Source organism: Equus caballus, chromosome 26, assembly GCF_041296265.1.
Source record: "Equus caballus isolate H_3958 breed thoroughbred chromosome 26, TB-T2T, whole genome shotgun sequence".
Lineage (NCBI taxonomy): Eukaryota > Metazoa > Chordata > Mammalia > Perissodactyla > Equidae > Equus > Equus caballus.
In genome coordinates this window covers 48,231,896-48,252,482 of record NC_091709.1, presented here as the reverse complement: position 1 = coordinate 48,252,482, position 20,587 = coordinate 48,231,896, and the positions used below count along the sequence as shown (strand labels likewise).

The 20,587-nt window shown below is 48.3% G+C and overlaps 1 protein-coding gene and 1 long non-coding RNA gene across 2 annotated transcripts; one reads left to right on the top strand and one right to left on the bottom strand.

Moving 5' to 3' along the window:
• Positions 1–3,938: 3,938 nt before the first annotated feature.
• Positions 3,939–4,829, bottom strand: LOC111770850 (uncharacterized). The gene is made up of 2 exons (XR_002804286.2): positions 4,718–4,829; positions 3,939–4,204 (listed from the first exon to the last, which is right to left on the bottom strand). It is a non-coding gene; the product is annotated as an uncharacterized lncRNA (long non-coding RNA).
• SPATC1L (spermatogenesis and centriole associated 1 like) lies at positions 4,576–20,587 on the top strand. The gene is made up of 4 exons (XM_001488132.7): positions 4,576–5,164; positions 11,571–11,921; positions 19,350–19,501; positions 19,998–20,587. Exons 1-4 carry the CDS (start codon positions 4,963–4,965, stop codon positions 20,322–20,324), a joined length of 1,032 nt encoding a protein of 343 aa, XP_001488182.3. The 5' UTR covers positions 4,576–4,962; the 3' UTR covers positions 20,325–20,587.

The window sequence follows — 20,587 nt, the reverse complement described above, 5'->3', positions numbered from 1 at the left end:
TTTATGAGTGTGAGATGCAGTGGGCCTGAGACCATGTTCCCTGATGCCCCTGTGGTTCTTGGGTAGAGGAGCATGGTCTGCACTTGGGCCATCCAGGAGTAAGCGAGTATTGAAATGGCCTGTGGGTGGCCAGAAGATTTAAAAAGAACAGAGCCTCGGTGACCTGTTGGATCGTAGTGGGTGGTCTAACATGTATAATTGGAGTCCCAGTGAAGGGGGAAGGATGGAAGCAGAAAAACATGTGAAGTAGTCATGGTTGAAATGTCCCAAATGTGAAATGTATATGCCCACAGATCATGAAGCCCAGCAGACAGATGCAGAATAATCACACGGACCAAAAAACAAGACCAACCACTCCAAAGCATGTCATAATCAAATTGATGAAAAGCAATGATGAATAAGAGTTAAGCAGAAAAACAGAAACGTTACAAACAGGTGAACAAAGATAAGGATGATGCTGACTTCTCATTAGCAGCAATGCAAGTCAGAAGACAATGGAAGGGCGTCTTCAAAGTGTTGAAAGAAAAAAACTGGTTAACTTAAAATTCCATGTTCACAAAAACAAAAATGAAGGCAAATAGACCTTTTCCAGACAAACCAAAGCTGAATGAATTTCCCAGTAGCCTTGCCCCACAAGGAATGTTAAGTTGTTTAGGTTGAAGGGAAGTGACTCCAGATATAGACTCATCTTCACCAGAGAATGAGGAGCACCAGAAACAGTAAGCATGTGATAAGTATAGAAGGCTTTTCACACTTCATTTAAAAAAATTTATTCAAAATATAACGTTTAAAAGCAAAAATAGGAATGGTCTTGCAACATAAGGAGAAGTAAAAGATACGACAACAATCACAGAAAGGATGTTGGAGGATAGTATACTGCTGTGAGATTCTTGCCTCTTATGTGAAGTAGTACATCATGAAGTGCATTATTTAAAGGTAGACTGTGATAAATAAACTTATTATAAACCCAGGAGTAAACCACTAAGTTAAAAAAGAAGTATATCTAGTAAACTAATAAAGGAGGTAAAATAATCCAAAAGAAGGCAAGAAAAACAAGAACAAAGAACAGATGTGACACACAGAGAACAAATAACAAGATAATAAACTTAAACCCAACTCTTATGGACTGAAATGTGTCCCCCAAAATTCATATGTGACTGCATGTGGATGTAGGGCCTTTAATGAGAGAATTAAATTAAATGAGTTCATAAGGTTGGGGCCCTAATCTGATAGGACTGGTGTCCTTATAAGGAGAAAGAGACCCATCAGGAGTGTGCACACACAGAGGAAGACCGTGTGAGGACACATGGAGAAGATGGCATCTGCACACCAAGGAGAGAGGCCCAGGAGAAAACAGCCCTGCCCACACCTGGACCTTGGATTTCTAGCTTCCAGAACTGTGAGAAATTACATTTCTGTTAAGCTACCCAGTCTGTGGTGTTTCCTATGGCAGCCCTTGAAGACTAATAACCAACCATTTAAAGAACCTTATTAACTCTACAAGGCTAAGCACACTGGTTAAAAGGCAGAGATTGTCACACTGGATGAAAAAGCATGACCCATCTATGTTCTCCATATGAATTTTTTTTTACATCAGTCTAATTTTTTCTATTTTTGTGTGTGTGAGTGGGAGGAAGATTGTCCTAACATCTGTGCTGGTCTTCCTCTATTTTATGTGGGATGTTGCCACAGCATGGCTTAATGAGCACTGTGTAGGTGTGTAGGTCTGCGCCTGGGATCTGAATCCACGAACCCTGGGCTGTTGAAACTGGATGCGTGAACTTAACCACTGCACCACGGGGCTGGCCCCAGAAATTTTAAGTATAATGATGTAGACAGGGTAAAAGTAAAGGTTTAGAGAAATATATAACAAAAACACTAATAGGAAAGCAAAAGTGCTATATTAATATCAAGGTAGTTTCAGGAAAAGGAATAAATAGTACCAGAAATAAAGAGACTTAATGACAAAATTGTTAGTTCATCAAGAAGACAACAAACCTGAATGTACGTGCACCTAACGATCGAGCTTCAAAATATATGAAGCAAAAACTGGTGGAACTGAAGAGAGAATTAGACACATTCACAATAAAGTGGGAGATTTCAATACTTTTCTCAGCAACTGTAGACAAAATCTTCAACCAACTTGAGGTAACTGGCATTTATAGAACACTTCACCTAACATTTTTTTCAAGGACTTGTGGACCGTTCATTAAGATAGACCATATGCTGGCTAATGAGACCAGTCTCAAGAAATTCAAAAGGGTTGAAACCATAGAATGTATTCTCTGACTACAATGGAATTAAATTAGAAATCAGTAAGAATTTAGAAAATCCCAAATATTTGGAAATTAAACAATACACTTCTAAATAACCTATGGTCAAAAATGAAAGCACAAGGGAAATTAGAAAACATTTCAAGGTGAATGAAAATAAAAATATGACATCAAAATTTGTGGAATGTAGTAAAGCAGTGCTTGGAGAAATGTTTACAGGCTTCATTTGAAGGCTGCAATCAGGTTAAAATCAATGATCCAAGTGTCCCCCTTAAGCATCTTAAAACCAAAGTCAGTAGAAGGAAGGAAATACTAGATAAAAGAGTAGACATCAGTGTTACAGAAAATAATGGAGAGGATCAATGCATCCAAAACGTGATGCTTTGAGAAAGTTAACAAGCCTCTAGTTTGATCAAGTAAGAGAAAACAACCTATATCAGGGATGAAAAAAAAGGATCTATCACTACAGATCCTGCAGACATAGTCCAACTTGTCCTGCCGAGCCTGCCATCTTCATCTGGATCACACTGCTCCCACTTGCCCTGCTTGCATGGCAATATGAATATTTTGGTTTTCTGCCTTGGCTGGATCTGCTTGTCCAGAGGCAGAGGGGCTAATAAGGAAATGTCGTGAACCACTAGATGCCAGCATTCCACAACATGGACGACATGGATGCGTTCTTCAAGACATGGGTGTTATCTACACGGAAATTAGAAGAAATGGAAATTTTAAATAGCCTTATATCTATCCAAGAAATTGAATTAGAAATTAAAAACATTACCCAGAAGAAAACTCAAGGCCCAGATGGCTTCACTGGTGAATTTTATCAATCATTTAAGAAAGAAATATCATTCTCACACAAACACCCAGAAGACAGAGGAGGAGGGAACACTTTGCAACTCAACTTGTAATGTCAATATGACCTTGATAGCAAAACCAGACCAAGACATTACAAGAGAAGGAGAGACAGATCAATTTCCCTCACGAACACAGAAAAGACAACAAAATAACAGTAAGTTGAATCCAGTGATATATTAGAAGGATAGTGCGTCATGACCAGAAAACTGGCAGAATGCCGACAGTCTATTTGCTGGAGGGCATATGATGTTGGGAGGGTTTTCTTGGGGTAGGAAAGAAATGGCATTTTAAATACGATAGGAGGAGCCGGGGGGGGGGGGCGGCGGGGAGCCACTCGCGTGCCCACTGGCCTTGTCCTCCGAGTCTGGGGGTGGGGCCATCTGCCCTCGGTCCTGGAAGTTCCTGTGCACCCTTCCTCGGTGGGTGCTGCCCATTCCCGCTGCCCTTGTCTGACGTGAGAGCCTGTGGGTCCAGACACTGGTCTGTCTTTGGATGTGTAAGGGACATTTGGGATTTAGAGATCTTTTTCCCCAAAGCCGGGCTCAAAGCTGTCTTTCCTCAAAGCGACATTATGCTAACTGGGCAGGCTTGGAGAAGCCAAGGCTTTGTTCTGCTTAGAGCCACCTCTGCCCACCACCTGCACCCCAGGTGACCCTCCTGCGGAGCAGGGAAGCCCCAAGCATCGGGCCTGAAGGGGATGGAGAACACACTGCTTCCATTTTTGGATTATGTCCCTTCTCATGAGGCTCAGGAGATGACCCATCTTTCACCTTGCAGCTGCCAAAAAGCACAACCAAGACCTCTATAGCCAGAAAACAGCACTGAGTTTATTTACCTTCCTGAGTCGTCAGTTGGAGGAGGGGGCAGTTGGGGTGGGGTGCATGGTGGTCACACTGAGCGAGGACTGAAATCCGCACTCTGGTAGGACTCCAGGAGCCACAGGTCTGTGTGTGATTGGTCCTGACGGCCCACGTGCCCTGGCCGGGGGTCTTCAGTTGGGTCCACTCATGGTCAGGGTCTCAGACACTCAGGGATTGTGGTCTGTGTCGGGATGCTGACGTGCTGCTGGGACCCTTTTCACGAGGGGAACAAGGTCAGCAGGTGGCCTCCAATGCCAGTCCCTTCTGAGCCCTCCCCCAGCTCGCCTCCCTCTGCCCTCACGGCCCCTCCTTCCTCAAGTGTGCATCCCAGGGGGTGCCCTCATAAATGTCTGCACCCCAGACACCTGCCCAGGTTCTGGGGGACCTGACCTGCCTGCTTCTGAGTTGGGAAGCCTCCCTTGCTGTGGGAGGGTCGATGGCACATGGTGGAGGCAGCTCCACAGGTCACCCAGAGCAAAGGTGGAGACCCCCTAGGTCTGCAGACCACACAGCACGGCCGACACCCTCCTCAGCCCAGTGTTCTGGCTGTTCCCAGAATGCGCCAGAACATTCCTGTCTCAGGCCTTGTCATGTGCTGTGCCCTCTGCTGGGCAGCCCTCCCCATGAGTGTCTCAGCACCATCTAGAATTTGTCCAGTCCCCTCTCCTCACATCCCTCCCTGTCTTCTCCTTGGCACCCCCACTTGGCATGAGGTGTTTGCTGCACCTTCTGTGGGCGCTGGCCTCTGCTGCCTCTGCGTCTGCCGGTGGGCGCGGCCCAGACACCTGCACGGGGAGGTTGGGGGCCACCGGGCCGGGGCACCGCCGCTTTAAGGGCGACATCACAAGGCTGCGGAAGGCCGGGCGGCCGTGGAACTCCGGGGTCTCAGGCTGTCCCTGGAGCAGCCGTGGGCTCTGGATTTCCACCCCCATGGGGCCACGGGCCCACACGTGAGCACCGAGGACGTGACCATGGCTGAGGGGAGCGAGCTGATGAACAGGCTGATGAGCGAGAACGCAGACCTGAAGAAGCAGGTGCGCCTCATGAAGGAGAACCAGATGCTGAGGCGCCTGCTCAGCGAGAGCTGCCAGGAGAGCTGCAGCCGCGGCGGACACGACCTCCTCTTCCCCAAGGCGCCCACCTACCCCGAGGACTGCTCCCCTGGGAGTGCAGGTAAGGCTGCCGGCTGGGGCAGCAGGGCCCAGCTGGCTGGTTGAGGGGGGGGTCCTGGGCACCCTGCTGTTCCCTCAGGTCTGAGTAAATCAAGCCTGAGGTGCCCATTCTGCCTGTTGTCCTCAGGGAAGGCCCCTCTCTCCTGGCCTCGAAATCTGTACCTGGGAAATGGGTAGGATGGGTCAGTCAGCGGCAGCCACAGCGGTGCTGCCACAGTGGTTAAAACAGGACGCACAGAAGCTCCCGATCTCCAGGTACCCCGAGGTCAGCACCGCGGGGCCGGGCCATCCGGGCAGCTTGCTCTGCTGCATGCATCTCTCTTCTCCGGGGACCATCTGGCTGGCTAGGCGATGCTTGTCTCCTGGTGGGAGCAGGGGTGCCAGCCACACTAGCTTTGAGTCTCTGCTGTATCTCATCTGCTCACATGCCATCAACCAAAGCAAGTCAACTGGCCATCCATGGGTGGGAGGCCCTGCCGGGGCCCCTGGCCGGGTGGGCAGAAGTCCCTGGGAGGAAGCAAGCGTGGAGCCATAATCCAGCTCACCACACAGGATCCACTCCAATGCCCTATGACTTTTTACAGGAAAAATGGGGTCAGACCACTTTCTGCAAAGTAGTTGGTTCTGTTTTAAACATTTTCATGAAAACGTTCCCTTTTCATAAACAGAAAGTACCATTTAGGGCAAGGTTGATGGGCATGACCTTGGTCTCTGAGTGGTTTAGATGTGGACAGTGGATGGACCCCTGCTCCAGTGCTGCTGAGGAGCCCTGTGACCAAGTGAGCTCAGTGTCCCCGGGAAATGGCTGCTACCCACCCTGCCTGGCTGGGGCAGGGCAGAGGATGCACCCCAGCCTGTGTGGTGGCAGTGCTGGAGCGGAAGCCCTCACCGGTGCCTTGCTGACCTGCTGTCTCCATGGATGAGCCACTCGACCAGGCTGTAAAATGTTTTTCCACTGTTGAGGCTGTCTCCAAAGCTGCTGCGGGTTCCCCAGCAGGATGCCCAGGATGCTCCAGGGACTGGCTGCTGGGACCTGTATTGTTTGTGGTCACTTCCTGGAGTCCACCTGAACACCTGCCACCACCTCTGAGCAAGCACAGCCAGTGGAGAAGGCATATATGAAAGGTGGCTGTCACCCACCAGTGCGCTGCACGGAGCTCGTGGGTGCAAACCCTGTGAGCAAGTGAGTGCACCCTTAGGGTGCAAGAGTGCTTCATGTAATCTTGACACCTTCAGCCTCAAGGTGACCTTGAAGAGGGAGCTTGGACAAGCAGGAGGTCCTTGTGGAGGGATGGCAGGAAGAGGAGAGCCACACATCAGGAAGGGCAGTTGGAGAAACCTGAGTCCCCAGGGCCGGGGCAGCTGGAGGGCCCGTGTCCTGAGCTCCCACCAGTGGCCAAGGCACACACTCGTCACTGGACACTTGCTGAGGAGGCACTGGCCTCAAAGTGCTGTGTCTCTGGGGGTGACATCTTGCAAAGGGTCGGTGCCACCTTCTCAGGCCACTAGGGATGCTGTTGTGCTGTGGCTACAAGAGGCACTTGTCCTCAAGTCTCATGTGACAACAGGACCGTGACAACTGCCAAGAGTCTCGTGCCTTGTGTTGCTTTGTCGTCTTTCATCCCAAGAATTGAGTCAGGCCAGGGCCTGCCCCCAGGGCTCAGAGCCAACTGTGTGGTCAGCAGTGGACAGGAGGTCTGGGGCTATCCCTCAACTCCCTGCTGTGCCTGGTCGGAAAGGTGCACTCTGCCTCATGCTGTGCTATTCCTAAAGGGCCCCTATCAGGGTCTGAGTCAGGGCTGAGCCTCCTGGATCATGGCCGAATCCCCTGCCTGGGGGCAAGCCCAGATCTTGCCGGACACCAGTCTTCGGAGGAGCCCCAGACCAAGGCCACCAAGCCTTCCACTGAGAGGCCTCAGAGCCACAGTTGCAGGGCATGGGCCAAGGTCAGCGAGGGCCCCAGCCATACTCAGGGCCATCCCCTTTCCCCGGGGCTCTGGGAAGCTGTGTTCAGGCCTGGCCCCGACTCTCAGCCTTCTGCAGAGGGTGCAGCCTTGGCCTTGGGACTGGAGTTTGGAGAACTGTCAGGAGTTCTTGCACAAGCCATAGACGTTTGTGAACAGAGGGAACCACCACACAGCAATGGCTCACGTTTCCCACTGTCCCTTAGTGTCTGCATTCAAAACAGGATGTGCTTTAAAAACCTGTTTTTCTTATTCAACAATATGCACTTGTGGTAAACTTATAAATATCCCACGAGGAGATAGCATTTAAGGCTGAGCTGTGCTCCTGGCCCCACCCCCAAAGGCAGCCACGGTCAACATTTTCTTGGGTTTCTCCCTGAAAATTTCTTTTTGGAGAGGAAGATTAGCCCTGAGCTAACATCTGCTGCCAATCCTCCTGTTTTTGCTGAGGAACACTGGCCCTGAGCTAGCATCCATGCCCATCCTCCTTTACTTTATACATGGGATGCTGCCACGGCATGGCTTGACAAGTGGTGTGTAGGTCCGCACCCGGGATCCGAACCAGCGAACCACAGGCCGCTGAAGTGGAGTGTGTGAACTTAACCACTGTGCCACCGGGCTGGCCCCATTCTCCCTGAAATTTTTGATGGCTATTCACTTGTATATATGGGGATCTGTTTGGTTTATCGAAACATCTGTGGCCCATCACAGAGCCAGGCCTGTCAGTTCTCAGGGCTCCTTGTTCTGGGTGGAGGGCAAGACGGTTGTAGACAGTGTTTGAGTCTTCTCTACAGAAGGCTCGCTGCCTCTTTCCCTTTAACATCACGGTACGGTTACTTCTGCGTTGTTATAAGTGTGTTTTTCAATGGCTGTGTAATACTGCAAAAATCAGATGAACCACAATTTAACGAACTCTTCCCCTCGTGTTTGAAATTACAGTTCTTTCTTACCAGGAGGTGAATAACACAGCAAAAAGAACTCATGTTTAGAGTTATTGCCTTAGGATGTGTTTCCTAAAAGTAGAATCGCTGACTCAGAAAGCAGGTGTAATTTTTTTCACCTTATTTCTTTTTGCTACATTTTTAATGGATTTTTGTCCATTTATTTTTCCGTATACCCCGGGGATGATTACATCCATTGCAGTTATATTAAGTTATTTTTGCTCTCAGTTTCTTCAAGTCTCTTTAGCTATTTCTCACATACAAATCTTTCACATTTATTAGTAAGTTTATTCCTGGAGCACTTTCCGCTATTTGTTCCAATTATGGATGAGATTTCTTTTTCCATTGTATTTTAGAGTCGTCAGTGTTGATGTTTGGGAAGCTGTTGATTTGTAAACATCCGTCCTATATCCTATGTCCGGCCACTTCCTAAGTTGTTTGTGTTGTCCATGCATCCTGTCTACGATTGCACTGCTCACAAACTAGTGCATTACGTGAGATGGACAGCACGGGTACTTACTACTCTTGTCTTTATTCCTCAGAACTCTCAGACCCCTGGCTTTGGCAGCCTGCCCCCTAGTCCTCCTGATAGGCAGTAGGCAGTTACAGCCCTTCCTGCCCGGGGGGGACATGCAGTCTGGGTGCTGGGGAAGAGTCCTTCTGGTCCTTACTTTTAAGGAACAAAAAATTGAGAAATGGCTCATTTTGTTCAATTTTGGTGACCTCATTTCAGCATGGGAGGAGGTGCCCTCAGCTGCTTCTGTGGCTGGTCTGTGGGGTCTTGTTGCCGCTCCGCTGGGAGACCCCGAGGCTCCTGGCTGTGGCTTGGCTGAGTCTCTGGACTCTGCTCCTGCTGAGTCTGGGCTGTGGCTACACTGCAGGAATCGGCTGTCAGAATTGTGACAATTCATAACCTTAATCAAGCATCTTTTCATGTTTCCAGGCTTCCAACCTCACTTACATCACGTGGGGATTAGGAATTGTTTGGGAACCTGAAAGAACTCACTCGCCCAGCCTGCAGCCCTTTGGAGCATAATTGCTTTAGAATTTCTGGACTTTTCTTCTTTGCTTATTGGTCTGTTTAGATATCCTGGTTCTTATTGAGCCATTTAAAAACAATTTCCTGGAAGAGTTCTACTTTGGTTGAAATTTTCAGTTAATATACAGTTGTATTTAATAGTCTTTTATAATTTAACCATTCTCTTCCTAGTCATTCTTATCACGCTTTTCTCATTTTCAACTTTATTCCTTTATGTTTTCTGTTTCTTTAATGTAGCTTTCCATAGTTTTCTATCTATTGACTTTCCAGAGAGCTGTTTCCCTTTTCTTTCTGCTGTCATTTTCGTTGTTTTCTAACTTTTGCTTTCCTTAAGAGTTTCTCTTCAGATCTTGACTTGAATATTTAATTTCTGGTGATTTTAAAAAAGTAATTAAAGGATTTAAGTTACTAATTTCACTCTAAATACAGTTTTAAATGTACTGATATATTAATGTACAGTTTTCTGATTTTCATTATTTCTTAATAATCATTTTTTTCCTATTTTTATTTCTTCCTTGATTTGGTCAATACCTAGGAGAATGCTTTTAACTCTGAGGAGATGGACTTTTCTGTTGACTCTTGTTCATTTATAGTTTTATTATAATGTGGCCTGAAAATATACCTACTTTTTGGACTTGATAGAGGATTTTTAAAAACTTAAAACATTTTTTTTAATGTTGTCATAACCTTATTGCAGGGTTGAGAGTAACAGAGGGGGTCACAATTCACTAAACAGAAGCTGAAAGTGAAGCCCATACCCTCCTGACCACAAAACCCCTTCAAAACGGGCTACAGGTGGGCGCTGGCCCTGTGGCTGAGTGATTAAAGTTCCATGTGCTCTGCTTTGGTAGCCCAGGATGGCGGGTTCAGACCTACACCACTCATCAGCCATGCTGTGGTGGCATCCTACATACAAAATAGAGGAAGATGGGCACAGATGTTAGCTCAGGGCAAATTTTCCTCACCAAAAAAAAAAAGGGGCTGCAGGTGTCACTCTTCCCCAGCTCCCTGACATCGGTTGTCGGTCCTGCCCCTCTACTGGGACAGCCACCTCCTCTGACTGTTTGTGTCCTGAGCACAGGGCTCCAGACCCCTCTGGGTCCAGCCGGAGGAGGAGCCCTGGCCTGGGGATTCATGCTTGGTAAATTCTGAAAGTTTCTGGGCCGTGTGGTTGGCTGGGGCCAGAGGTTATGAGGCCCTGAGCGGGGCTGCCAACTGACCATGCTGGTCCTGTGGGCAGATGGGGCAGGACACATGCTGATGACTCTCCTTGTGAACACTTTTTTCCGGGAGAGCATCGCTGGAGGGAGAGGAGTTGGCTCCTGGCACATTTTAGGATATAATTTTTCAACGTGGCTCTTAAAAAACACTATTTCTCAAATATTTATTTGCCTTATTGCTAGGAAAGCAAATTCATGACATGAGGGTAGAAAAGGATTTCATAAATCACAAAAGAATTGATGAGTTCAATTTAACTACATTAAAATTTTAAAAATTCTGCATGACAAGAGTGACCATAAAAATGGTTTAAATATAAGCAACACATTTTATCAACTAGGAATTCGTATGCAGTATACAAAAGGAACTGCTACAAATAATTTTAAAAGACTACCCAACCGAAAAAATGAGCACAGAAAAGGCATAGATAATTCACAGAATGGAAACCTGAGAGGCCAATGAACACAGGAAAGGACGTTCACGGTCCCAGGGCTTAGGGAAAAGGCATGTGTTGTCGTCAGCCTGGGCTGTGAATACCGAGGACAGATGAGAGTGCGGTGTTGGAGGCCGCTGGTGGGCATGGAACTGCCACTGCTGTTATAGAAAGCTAGGAAAGTTGAACACACACACCTGAGCCCAGATATAGACACCAGAAGGCAGTGCTGTGAACAAGGAGGCATCAAAGGATGCTGATGACAGCTTTGCTTTTACAGGGAAATCTGGAAACAGCCCCATCTGCATCAATAGGGTAATGGATGAAAAAATTGCTGTGTGTGTGTGCGTGGCATATGTGCCAAGAAATGAGTAAATGAACCATATAGCTACCAAATGAATTAACATGGATAAATCTCAAAAAAGGTAGTGCTGCAGCAAAAAAGGTATGTTGCAGAATAAAACATGGACAGGATTATCTCATTTATTTAAAATTTAAAAAGCGTATAAAAGTCACTATGTTATATTGAGCATGGATGCACAGGTGGGTAGGAAGTGTAGGGGGGCATGTGTGCTCACTGTGCCCATAAACCCAAGGCTGGTGGCTTCCTTGAGCAGGGGCCGGTGCACACGGCCGCTTCACATACCTGTCACCTTCTCCAGGGGAAGGGGAGGGCTCTGAAGCATGGGGGATGTGGGCAGGTGTCAGAGCCTAGGCTGGGCCTGCGAGCGTTCTCGAAGTAATCTCTATGCTTCTCAGGGATGTTTTAGGATCATCAGCCTGACTTCTTGTCCCTGTCCTCCCTGTCCCAGTTCCAGACTTTGGAAGGTTTGCCAGTGTCCCTGAAGCGCCCTCCCAGCTGCAGACGTCCTCCCTTGAGGACCTGCTGTGCTCGCACGCCCCCCTTTCCAGCGAGGATGACACCTCCCCCGGCTGTGCAACCTCCGCCCAGGCGCCCTTCAAGGCTTTCCTCAGCCCCCTGGAGCTGCGTGCGCCCCGTGGCGCTGATAGGAAGCTGTCCCCACTCCTGAGTCCCTTGCAGGATCCGCTGGTGGACAAGACCCTGCTGGAGCCCAGGGAGATGGTCCGGCCCAAGAAGGTGTGCTTCTCAGAGAGCAGCCTGCCCTCCGGGGACAGGACCAGGAGGAGCTACTACCTGAACGGTAACCACCAGGAGGGGCACCGGTGCAGCACTTGGCAGGGGTTAGGGGTGATGGGACGGGGAGGATGGCCGCCCTTGGGGGGAGGGGTTGGGTGGCCCTGCTGGGCACAACTTCTCCATCCAGCCACACAGAGGGAGGAAAGTGTGGCTGGGAGGCCAGGGTCCAGGGCTGTGTCTGTTCAAATCTTTTGCCCATTAAAAAAATTGACTTGCCTATCTTTCTAAGGTCAAGTTGTAAAAGTTCTTTATATATTCTGGATGCAAGTCCTTTTTTAGTTATATGTTTTGCAAATATGGTCTCCAAGTCTTTGGCTTTTCCATTTTCATAACAGTATTTTTTGAAGAGCAAACTATTTAATAAAGTCCAGTTTATTGATTTTTTTCTTTTATATAGTTCATGCTTTTTGTGTCCTATTTAAGAAATCTTTGCCAAACTCAAGGTCACAAAGATTCTCTCCAATGTGTTCTTCTAGAAGTTTTATAGTTTTAGGTTTTACAAATAGGTTTCTGATCAATTTCGAGTCAATTTTTGTACAGGGTATAAGGTTTGCATTAGATATCCACTTGGTCCAGTGCCAGTGTTTGAAAAGATGATCCTTTTCCTGTTGAATTGCTGTGACACTTTTGTCAAAAAGCAATCATCCATATAAGTATGAATGTACTTCTGGATTCTCCATGCTGGCCTGTCTGTGTCTGTGCTGATTCCCATAAACTTTGTCTTGATTCTAGTAGCATTATAATAAGGCTGTAAATCAGGTAAGTGTAAGTTCTTCAACTTTGTTTTCCCTTTTCAAAGTTGTTCTGGCTATTCTGGGCCCTTTGCATTTTCAGATGAATTTTGGAATCAACTTGTCCATTTCTACAAAAAAAGCTTGTTGGGATTTTGATAGGGGTTGTCCTGGATCTACAGATAAAGTAGATCAATTTTCAGAGAAACGACACCTTAACAATATTGAAGAATCTGGGGTTGTTCCAGTGGCGCAGCGGTTAAGTGCGCACATTCCGCTTCAGCGGCCCGGGGTTTGCCAGTTTGGATCCCGGGTGCGGACATGGCACCGCGTGGCAAGCCATGCTGTGGTAGGCGTCCCACATATAAAATAGAGGAAGATGGGCATGGATGTTGGCTCAGGGCCAGTCTTCCTCAGCAAAAAGAGGAGGATTGGCAGCAGATGTTAGCTCAGGGCTAACCTTCCTCAAAAAAAAAAAAACAACAAAAAACCAATATTGAAGCTTCAGATTTGTGAACACATAAATATCTCTCCATTTATTTAGTCTTTAAAAATACCCCTAGCAATGTTTTATAGTTTTCTATCTATGGGTCTTGCTCATTTTTATTGAATTTACCCCTTAGTATTTTATATTTTTGATGCTATAATGAATAGTATTGTTTTCATCAAATACATTTCTGATTGTTTCTAGTATATAATAACACAACAGATTTTTGTATATTGACCCCTGTGATGGTCAGTTTTGTTTCTCAACTTGACTGGACCATGAAGTGCCTAGATATTTGGTCAAACATTATTCTGGGTATCTCTTTGAGGCTGCTTTTGAATGAGTTTAATATTTAAATTAATAGACTGAGTAAAGCAGATTGCCCTCCCTTAATGTGGGTGGGCCTCATCCAATCAGTTGAAGGCCTGAATAGGGCAAAAGGGCTGACCATCTCCCAAGGAAGAGAGAATTCCTCCTGCCTGACTGCCTTTGGACTCCAACGGAAACATCAGCTCCTCTTGGGTCTCAGCCCTGCCAGCCTTCAGACTGGAACCACACTATTGGTTTTCTTGGTTCTCATACCTTCAAACTCAGGCTGGAACTACATCATCAGGTCCCCTGGGTCTCCAGCTCAGTGATCCACCTCGCAGATCTTGGGACTTGCCTGGCTCCATAATCACATGAGCCAGTTCCCTATAATAAACAACCCCCCCACACGCCCTGTTGGTTCCATTTCTGTTTCTCTGGAGAACCCTGACAAATTGCATCCTGCAGTCTTACTCAACCCACTTATTTGTTCTAGTAGCTTCTGTGTAGATTCCTTAGGATAGATGATCATGCCATTTGTGAATACAGACAACTTTACTTTTTCATTTCTAATCTGCGTGCCTTTTGCTTCCTTTTCTTGTCTTATTGCATTGACTAGAACCTATAGAACAATGTTGAATAGGAGTGGTGACAGAGGGCATTCTTGTCTTTCCCTGATTTAGGGGGAAACATTCAATCTGTCACTATTAAGTATGATGTTAGCTAAGGTTTTTGTCGATACCCTTTGGCAGGTTGAGGAAGTTCCCTTTAATTCTTAGTTTGCTTAAAGTTCTCATGAATGGGTGTTGGATTTTGTTGAATGCTTTTTCTGCATCTATCAAGATGAGCTTTTAGTTTTCATTTCTAGTCTGTTAATATGGTAAATTACACTGGTTGATTTTGAATTGTAAACCAACCTTTATTCCTGAGATAAACTCTACTTAGTCATGATGTATTATTTTTTTTGTATTGTTGGATTTAATCTGCTAAATGTTTGTTAAGAATTTTTGCTGTCTGTGAGGGATATCAGTCTATGGTTTTCTTGTAATGTCTTTTTCTGGTTTTGGTATCAGGTTGATGTTGGCTTCAATGAATGAGGTGAAAATTATTCCATCCTCTTTAATTATCTAGCAGAGTTTGTGTAGAACTGGTATTATTTCTTAGGTGTTTGGTAAAGTGCAGCACTGAAATGCCCTGAGCCTTGAATTTTCTTCGTAGGAATGTTTCCCCTGACAAGTTCGGTTTCCTTAGTTGACATAAGGCTGTTCAGATGATCTGTTTCTTCTTGAGTGAGCTTTGGGAGTTTGCTCACAAAAGTGAGCTTCTGCGTCTTTTAAGAATTGGTCCATTTCATCTAAGTTGTCAAATTTATTGGCATAAAGTTGTATCTAATATTCTGTTATTATCCTCTTGATGTCTGTAGGATCTGCCATCTCTAATTTCTGCTGGTGGTAATTTTTATCTTCTTTTTTTCCTGAATGAGTCTGGTTAGAGGTTTATCAATTTTATTGACTTTTTTATTTGAAGAATAGGTTTTTGGCTGGATTTTGGAAGGCCCACTTTGGACTAGAAATGATTTCTAGAATATTTCAGGTGTAGCTTGTTTCTTCCACCTAATTTATGCTTTGGGGGCATGGGAAGAGAAACTGATTCCTGATGAGAAAAACATCTTACTATCGAAGGGGGGGGTTGCGCCCTGCTCCACCATGCCCCTTATCTGCCCTAACTTGCTTCTGTGCAGTGTATTAATTCCTGGATACTTTCTGCAGCCTTGCAAAGTGATTAGGGAAGGCGTACACTGGAAACTGCAAAACACCATAGAGGGGCCAGCCCCATGGCCGAGTGCTTGGGTTCGTGTGCTCCGTTTCCGTGGCCCAGGGTTTTGCCGGTTTGGATCCTGGGTGCAGACATGGCACTGCTCATCAAGCCATGCTGAGGTGGCATCCCACATGGCACAACCAGAGGCACTCACATCTAGAGTATACAACTATGTACTGGGGACTTTGGGGAGAAGAAGAAGAAGGAAAAAAAAGAAGATGGGCAACAGATGTTAGCTCTGGTGCGAAACTTTAAAAACAAACAAACAAAAACCACTGTAGAAAGAAGTTAAAGAAGACCTAAAGAAATGGGAAAATATCTTGTGTTCATGGATTAGAAGACTAGTGTCCTTAAGATGGCAAAACTCCCCAAATTGATCTATAAATTTCAATACAATCCCTATCAAAATCCCAGCTGGCTTCTTTGCAGAAATTGACAAGCCGATCCTAAAATTCAGATAGAAATGCTATAAACCCAGAATAGGCAAAACAGTCTTGAAAAAGGAAAACAAAATTGGAGGACTCGCACTTCCCACTTTCAAAACTTAGTATAAAGCTACAGAAATCAACTGTGTGGTAGTCATAAGGATAGACATACAGATTGATGAAATAGAACTGAGTCCAGAAATATACCTGTGCGTTTATGGATTTGATGTTTGACAAAAGTACCAAGACAATTCGATGGAGAGAGAATGGTCTTTTCAACAAATGGTGCTGAGACAAGCGGCCACCCCCATGCAAAGAATGAAGCTGGACTGCACACCACGGATGAAAATTAACTCAAATGGATCAAAGACTTAAGAGACCTAAAAGAGCTAAAACCATAAGCTCTTAGAAGAAAACATAGAGATAAATCCTATGACCTTGGATTTGGCAATAGATTCTTGGATGTGACACCAAAAGCATGAGCAACAACAACAACCAAACAGATACATTGGACTTTATCAAAAGTAAAAACTTTGGTGTTTCAAAGGAACACATTTCAAGAAAGTGAAAAGTCAACCCACAGAATGGGAGAAAATATCTGTAAATCATGTATTTGATAAAGGACTACTATGCAGAATATATAAAGAACTCTTACAACTCAACAGTAAAAAGACAAACAATCCAATTAAAAATGGGCAAAGAACTTGAACGGACATTTCCCCAAAGGAAATATACAAATGGCCGATGAGCACGTGAAAAGATGCTCAATATCATCAGTCATCAGCAAAATGCAAATGAAAACTGCAGTGACACACACTTCACACCCACAAGGATGGCTGGAATCAAAAAGATGGACAATAACATGCTGGCAAGGATGTGGAGAAATTGGAACACACACACACTGCCACTGTGGAAACAGTTTGGCCATTCCTCAAAAAGTTAAACATAGAGTTACCATGTGACCCAACAATTCCGTTCCTAAGTGTGCATCCAAAAGAACTGAAAGCATTTGTCCAAAGTTTTTATGTGAATGTTCATAGCAGCGTTATTCATAATAGCCAAAAAGTGGGAGCAACCCAAATGCCTGTCAACAGTGACTGGATAAGCAGAATGTGATCCCTCCGGGCAGTGGAATAGTATTCAGCCATAAATAGGAGTAAAGTTCTGATATGTGCTTCCATACGGATGGACCTCAGAAACATTATGCTGAGTGAAAGCTGGACACAAAAGTCCACAACTGTATGATTCCACTTACATGGAATGTTCAGAATAGATAAACCCATGCGGATAGACAGTAGATTAGCGGTTGCAGGGGCCGGCCCAGGGAGGGGATTTATGAGTGCCTGCTAATGGGTACAGGTTTTTTGGGTTTTTTTGGTGATGAAAATGTTTTGTAATTAGATTGTGGAGATGGTTGTACAATTCTGTGAATATAGTAAAAACTGTTGAATTCATACTTTAAAAGAGTGAATTTTATAGTATGTGATTTATGTCTCAACAAAAAAATTTAGGAGTGATTGGGGAAGCAGTGTCCCCTAAGGCTGAGTTCCTTTATCTGTAAGTGGGGTCTGAGCCCCCCTCAGAGGGTCATTGTGAGGACGAATCAAGTCATGGAAGGACTGGAAAATGCTCCTGGAGGGAGGAGACAGTCGTGGCTAGGTTGGTCGCTGGCTCGTCTTGCGGGTACCTCTGTGGGATCCCACTAGGAACCCCCCTCCTGGTTTAACCCTGAGGTCCAAAGGCTCGTTGGAAGCTGTCACCTGTCCTGCTGCTCCAGCTGCCTGAGCAGCCGCCACATCACTTTCTCGACACCCTCTGTGGTACCGTTTCCGCAGGGCCACCCAGCACTTCTCCTGGCCCTCAGAACCTGGCCCTCTGCCCCAGCTCATCTCCTGCTTCCCCACTCTGTGACCTGCGACCCCAGGACCCCACAACCCTGTGGCCCTCAGGAGGTTCTGGGTCTTGTGGCTTGAGCGATGCCCCCTGCCTGGGGCATCCGCCACCTGTGGCCCCTCTGTTACCTTACCGCCACCTGCAGAGCCCTCCACCCTGTGACCTGGACCGTCTCGAATGCGCTGAGTGCCTGCATGTGCTTGGCCAGTAAGTGGAAGGACAGGCACCCCTGGGCCTATTCCGATGTCCACCCAGCAGCCTGTCTAGAAAGGAGGAGGCCCATCACCTGGACTTCATAAGCCCACGCTGACTGGCCATTACGTGCTGGGAGTGGCCGTCACGTTCCTGTGGTAGGTGACCAAGTGGTTACCTGGACACGGTCACAGGATGGGGCCGAAGGAGGGTGAACAACTGCCCGAGGTCACAGGCAGTTTGTCCCGGAGCCCGGCCATAGAGATGGCCGCTCAGGAAGTTCTTCTGGGCTGGTCTCAGAGCAGCTGGGTGACCCCCAAGGCTACAGAGCACAGCCAGTGAGGGTGTGGAGTCAGAGCCCACCTCTCTGCATGGTGTGGGGTGTCCTGAGTGTCTGTGGGTGGCAGGACCTGGGGGCTGGCTCTCCATGCAGAGCACCCAGCCTGTTCATGCACTGCCTGCCCGCTGGGCGGACTGAGCAGGGTCGCACCTGGCTGACACCTTGGGGATTGGATCATGGTCAGGTCTGGAAGGGTTCCAGGGGCTTTTGCAAAGCCTTGAGACGGGGCATCTGCATGGATGCAAGAGCAGGCAATGGGAGTGCCGGCCGTGTGGAGCAGGTGGTCAGTGGGTCGGCGTCCTGGCTGTGAGCACCTGGCTGACCCAGGCCAGCCTTCCCTTGCTGTGCTGTCTCAATTCCCAAGGCCTCTGACAGTCACGGTTGGCAGCGCGGTTCTCTGAGCACACGGCTTTGGGGGATATTGACAATTGTTTGCCGAATGACTAGGATGGCAGCAGAGGCTGCACGGGGAGGTTTGGAAGCAGGTTTTGGAGGGGACAGTGGTTGATGTGCCGGCTAATGTTGGGGAAACAGTTACACAGAATCTGCTGCCAGTCCAGCAATCCTGCCCACAAACATGGGGAGGAAAGTTTTCTTATCGAGTAACGTCGTGAGAGCAGCACGGATGTGCAGAGGTTGCCGAGATGACGGAATCCCTCCTTCTGCGTAGGTGGCCGGGCTGGCCCCATACATGCGTCACACACATGTTCCCAGGTTGACCCTGCCCTTGGGTGGGGGACCCACCCGGCCCACCCGAGTCTACCTGGTGGGGGTGGGGCCTCTGTGATAAGCAGGGGTTACACCTCGACCTCGTGCCTGGGCAGACTCCTCGCTGACAGGGGGACAAGGACAGCAATCCTATGCTGTAAAATAGGCTTTTACAATGTTTACGTCCATCTCAAAGGGACAGAGAAGGGACTTCGGACCACAGGTTCCTCAGAGAACACTGAGAAAAGGGAGGAGAGAAAGGTCTGCCCTTTGGGAACAGAAAATGCAGTTTTCTTTTAACTTTGTGTTTACCCCACAGTGGGGTGCGGGAGGCGGGCACCCCCAACCTCCATCTTGAACAGGCCCTTTGGGAAGCCCCGCAGGGGCCCCAGAGCCTTTGCCCCAAACCCACAGCGGCTGTGCTCAGGTCGGTCCTTTCCCTACCGTGGATCCTGGAGCTCGGGCAGGAGGGGGCGGGCGGCCCTCGACCTCGGCGTCCATCCGGCCCATCTCCACGCCCCGCTCCCCGCAGAGATCCAGAGCTTTGCCAGTGCAGAGAAGGACGGGCGCATCGTCGGGGAGATCGCCTTCCAGCTGGACCGGCGCATCCTGGCCTTCGTCTTCCCGGGGGTGACCCGGCTCTACGGCTTCACCGTGTCCAACATCCCTGAGAAGATCAAGCAGGTGCGTCTCCTTGCCTGGGGTCCCCTCCTTGCCCCAGGTCCCCTCACTGCCCCAGGGGAGGGTCCCCTAGCTGCCCTCTCACCTGTGGTGCCCACACAGCTGTTGGCTCGGGCACGGCTGTGGGGTCTCTGAGGCACACGGGCCATGGGGTGTGATGAGCACCTCTGCCGGTGCCGTCTGCCTTGTGGCCTGGGACGGTCTCGGGAGGGCTGCCAAGACACAGAGCACTTGATACTCAGTCCTGCCTGGCAAGTTGCCTCCTCTGCACCGGGGGTGGAGCTCCAGCTCTTGTCGCTGGCACTGTCACTGGAGGGGATCTGGGAGACTTGGTTCTGCCGGGATGGGGTGCTTGGCTCTGGGCCTCAGTTTCCCCATCTACGTGGCTTTATTCATGCAAATCTGGTCACTGTCCCTGCCCTGGCCTTGAGTCTCGCCTCAGCCTCCCGTGGTGGGGCGATGTGGCCTGGCCCCACCCGCCCCTACGCTGTGCCCCCAGACGTCCATCAAGTCCCTGGACGGCTCCGTGGATGAGAAGAAGCTGCGTGAGCTGACGCACCGCTACCTGACGCTAACGGCGCGCCTGGAGAAGCTGGGCTACAACCGCGAGGTGCACCCCGTGTTCAGCGAGTTCCTCATCAACACCTACGGCATCCTGAAGCAGCGACCGGACCTGCGTGCCAACCCGCTGCACAGCAGCCCGGCCGCCCTGCGCAAGCTGGTCATCGACATCGTGCCCCCCAAGTTCCTGGGCGACTCGCTGCTGCTGCTCAACTGCCTGTGTGAACTCTCCAAGGAGGACAGCCGGCCGCTCTTCGCCTGGTGAGCCCGCACCCGCACGCCCTCCCTGCAATAAACGTGTTTGTTCCAAACCCGGGGGCCGCCGTGCCTCCTGCGCGTCCCCTCTGGCCGGGGGCAAGGGCTGTGTCCTGAGGGAGCGCCCAGGGCCGCAGGCAGGCGCCCGGCGCTGGAATAGGCACCGGGCACAGACCGGGCCAGGCACCCCAGGGTGCCCACAGCCTCCTGCGCCCACACCTGTGCGGCTCTGTCACAGTTCATTAAAATCATCTGTTACTTGTTTGCCTCTAC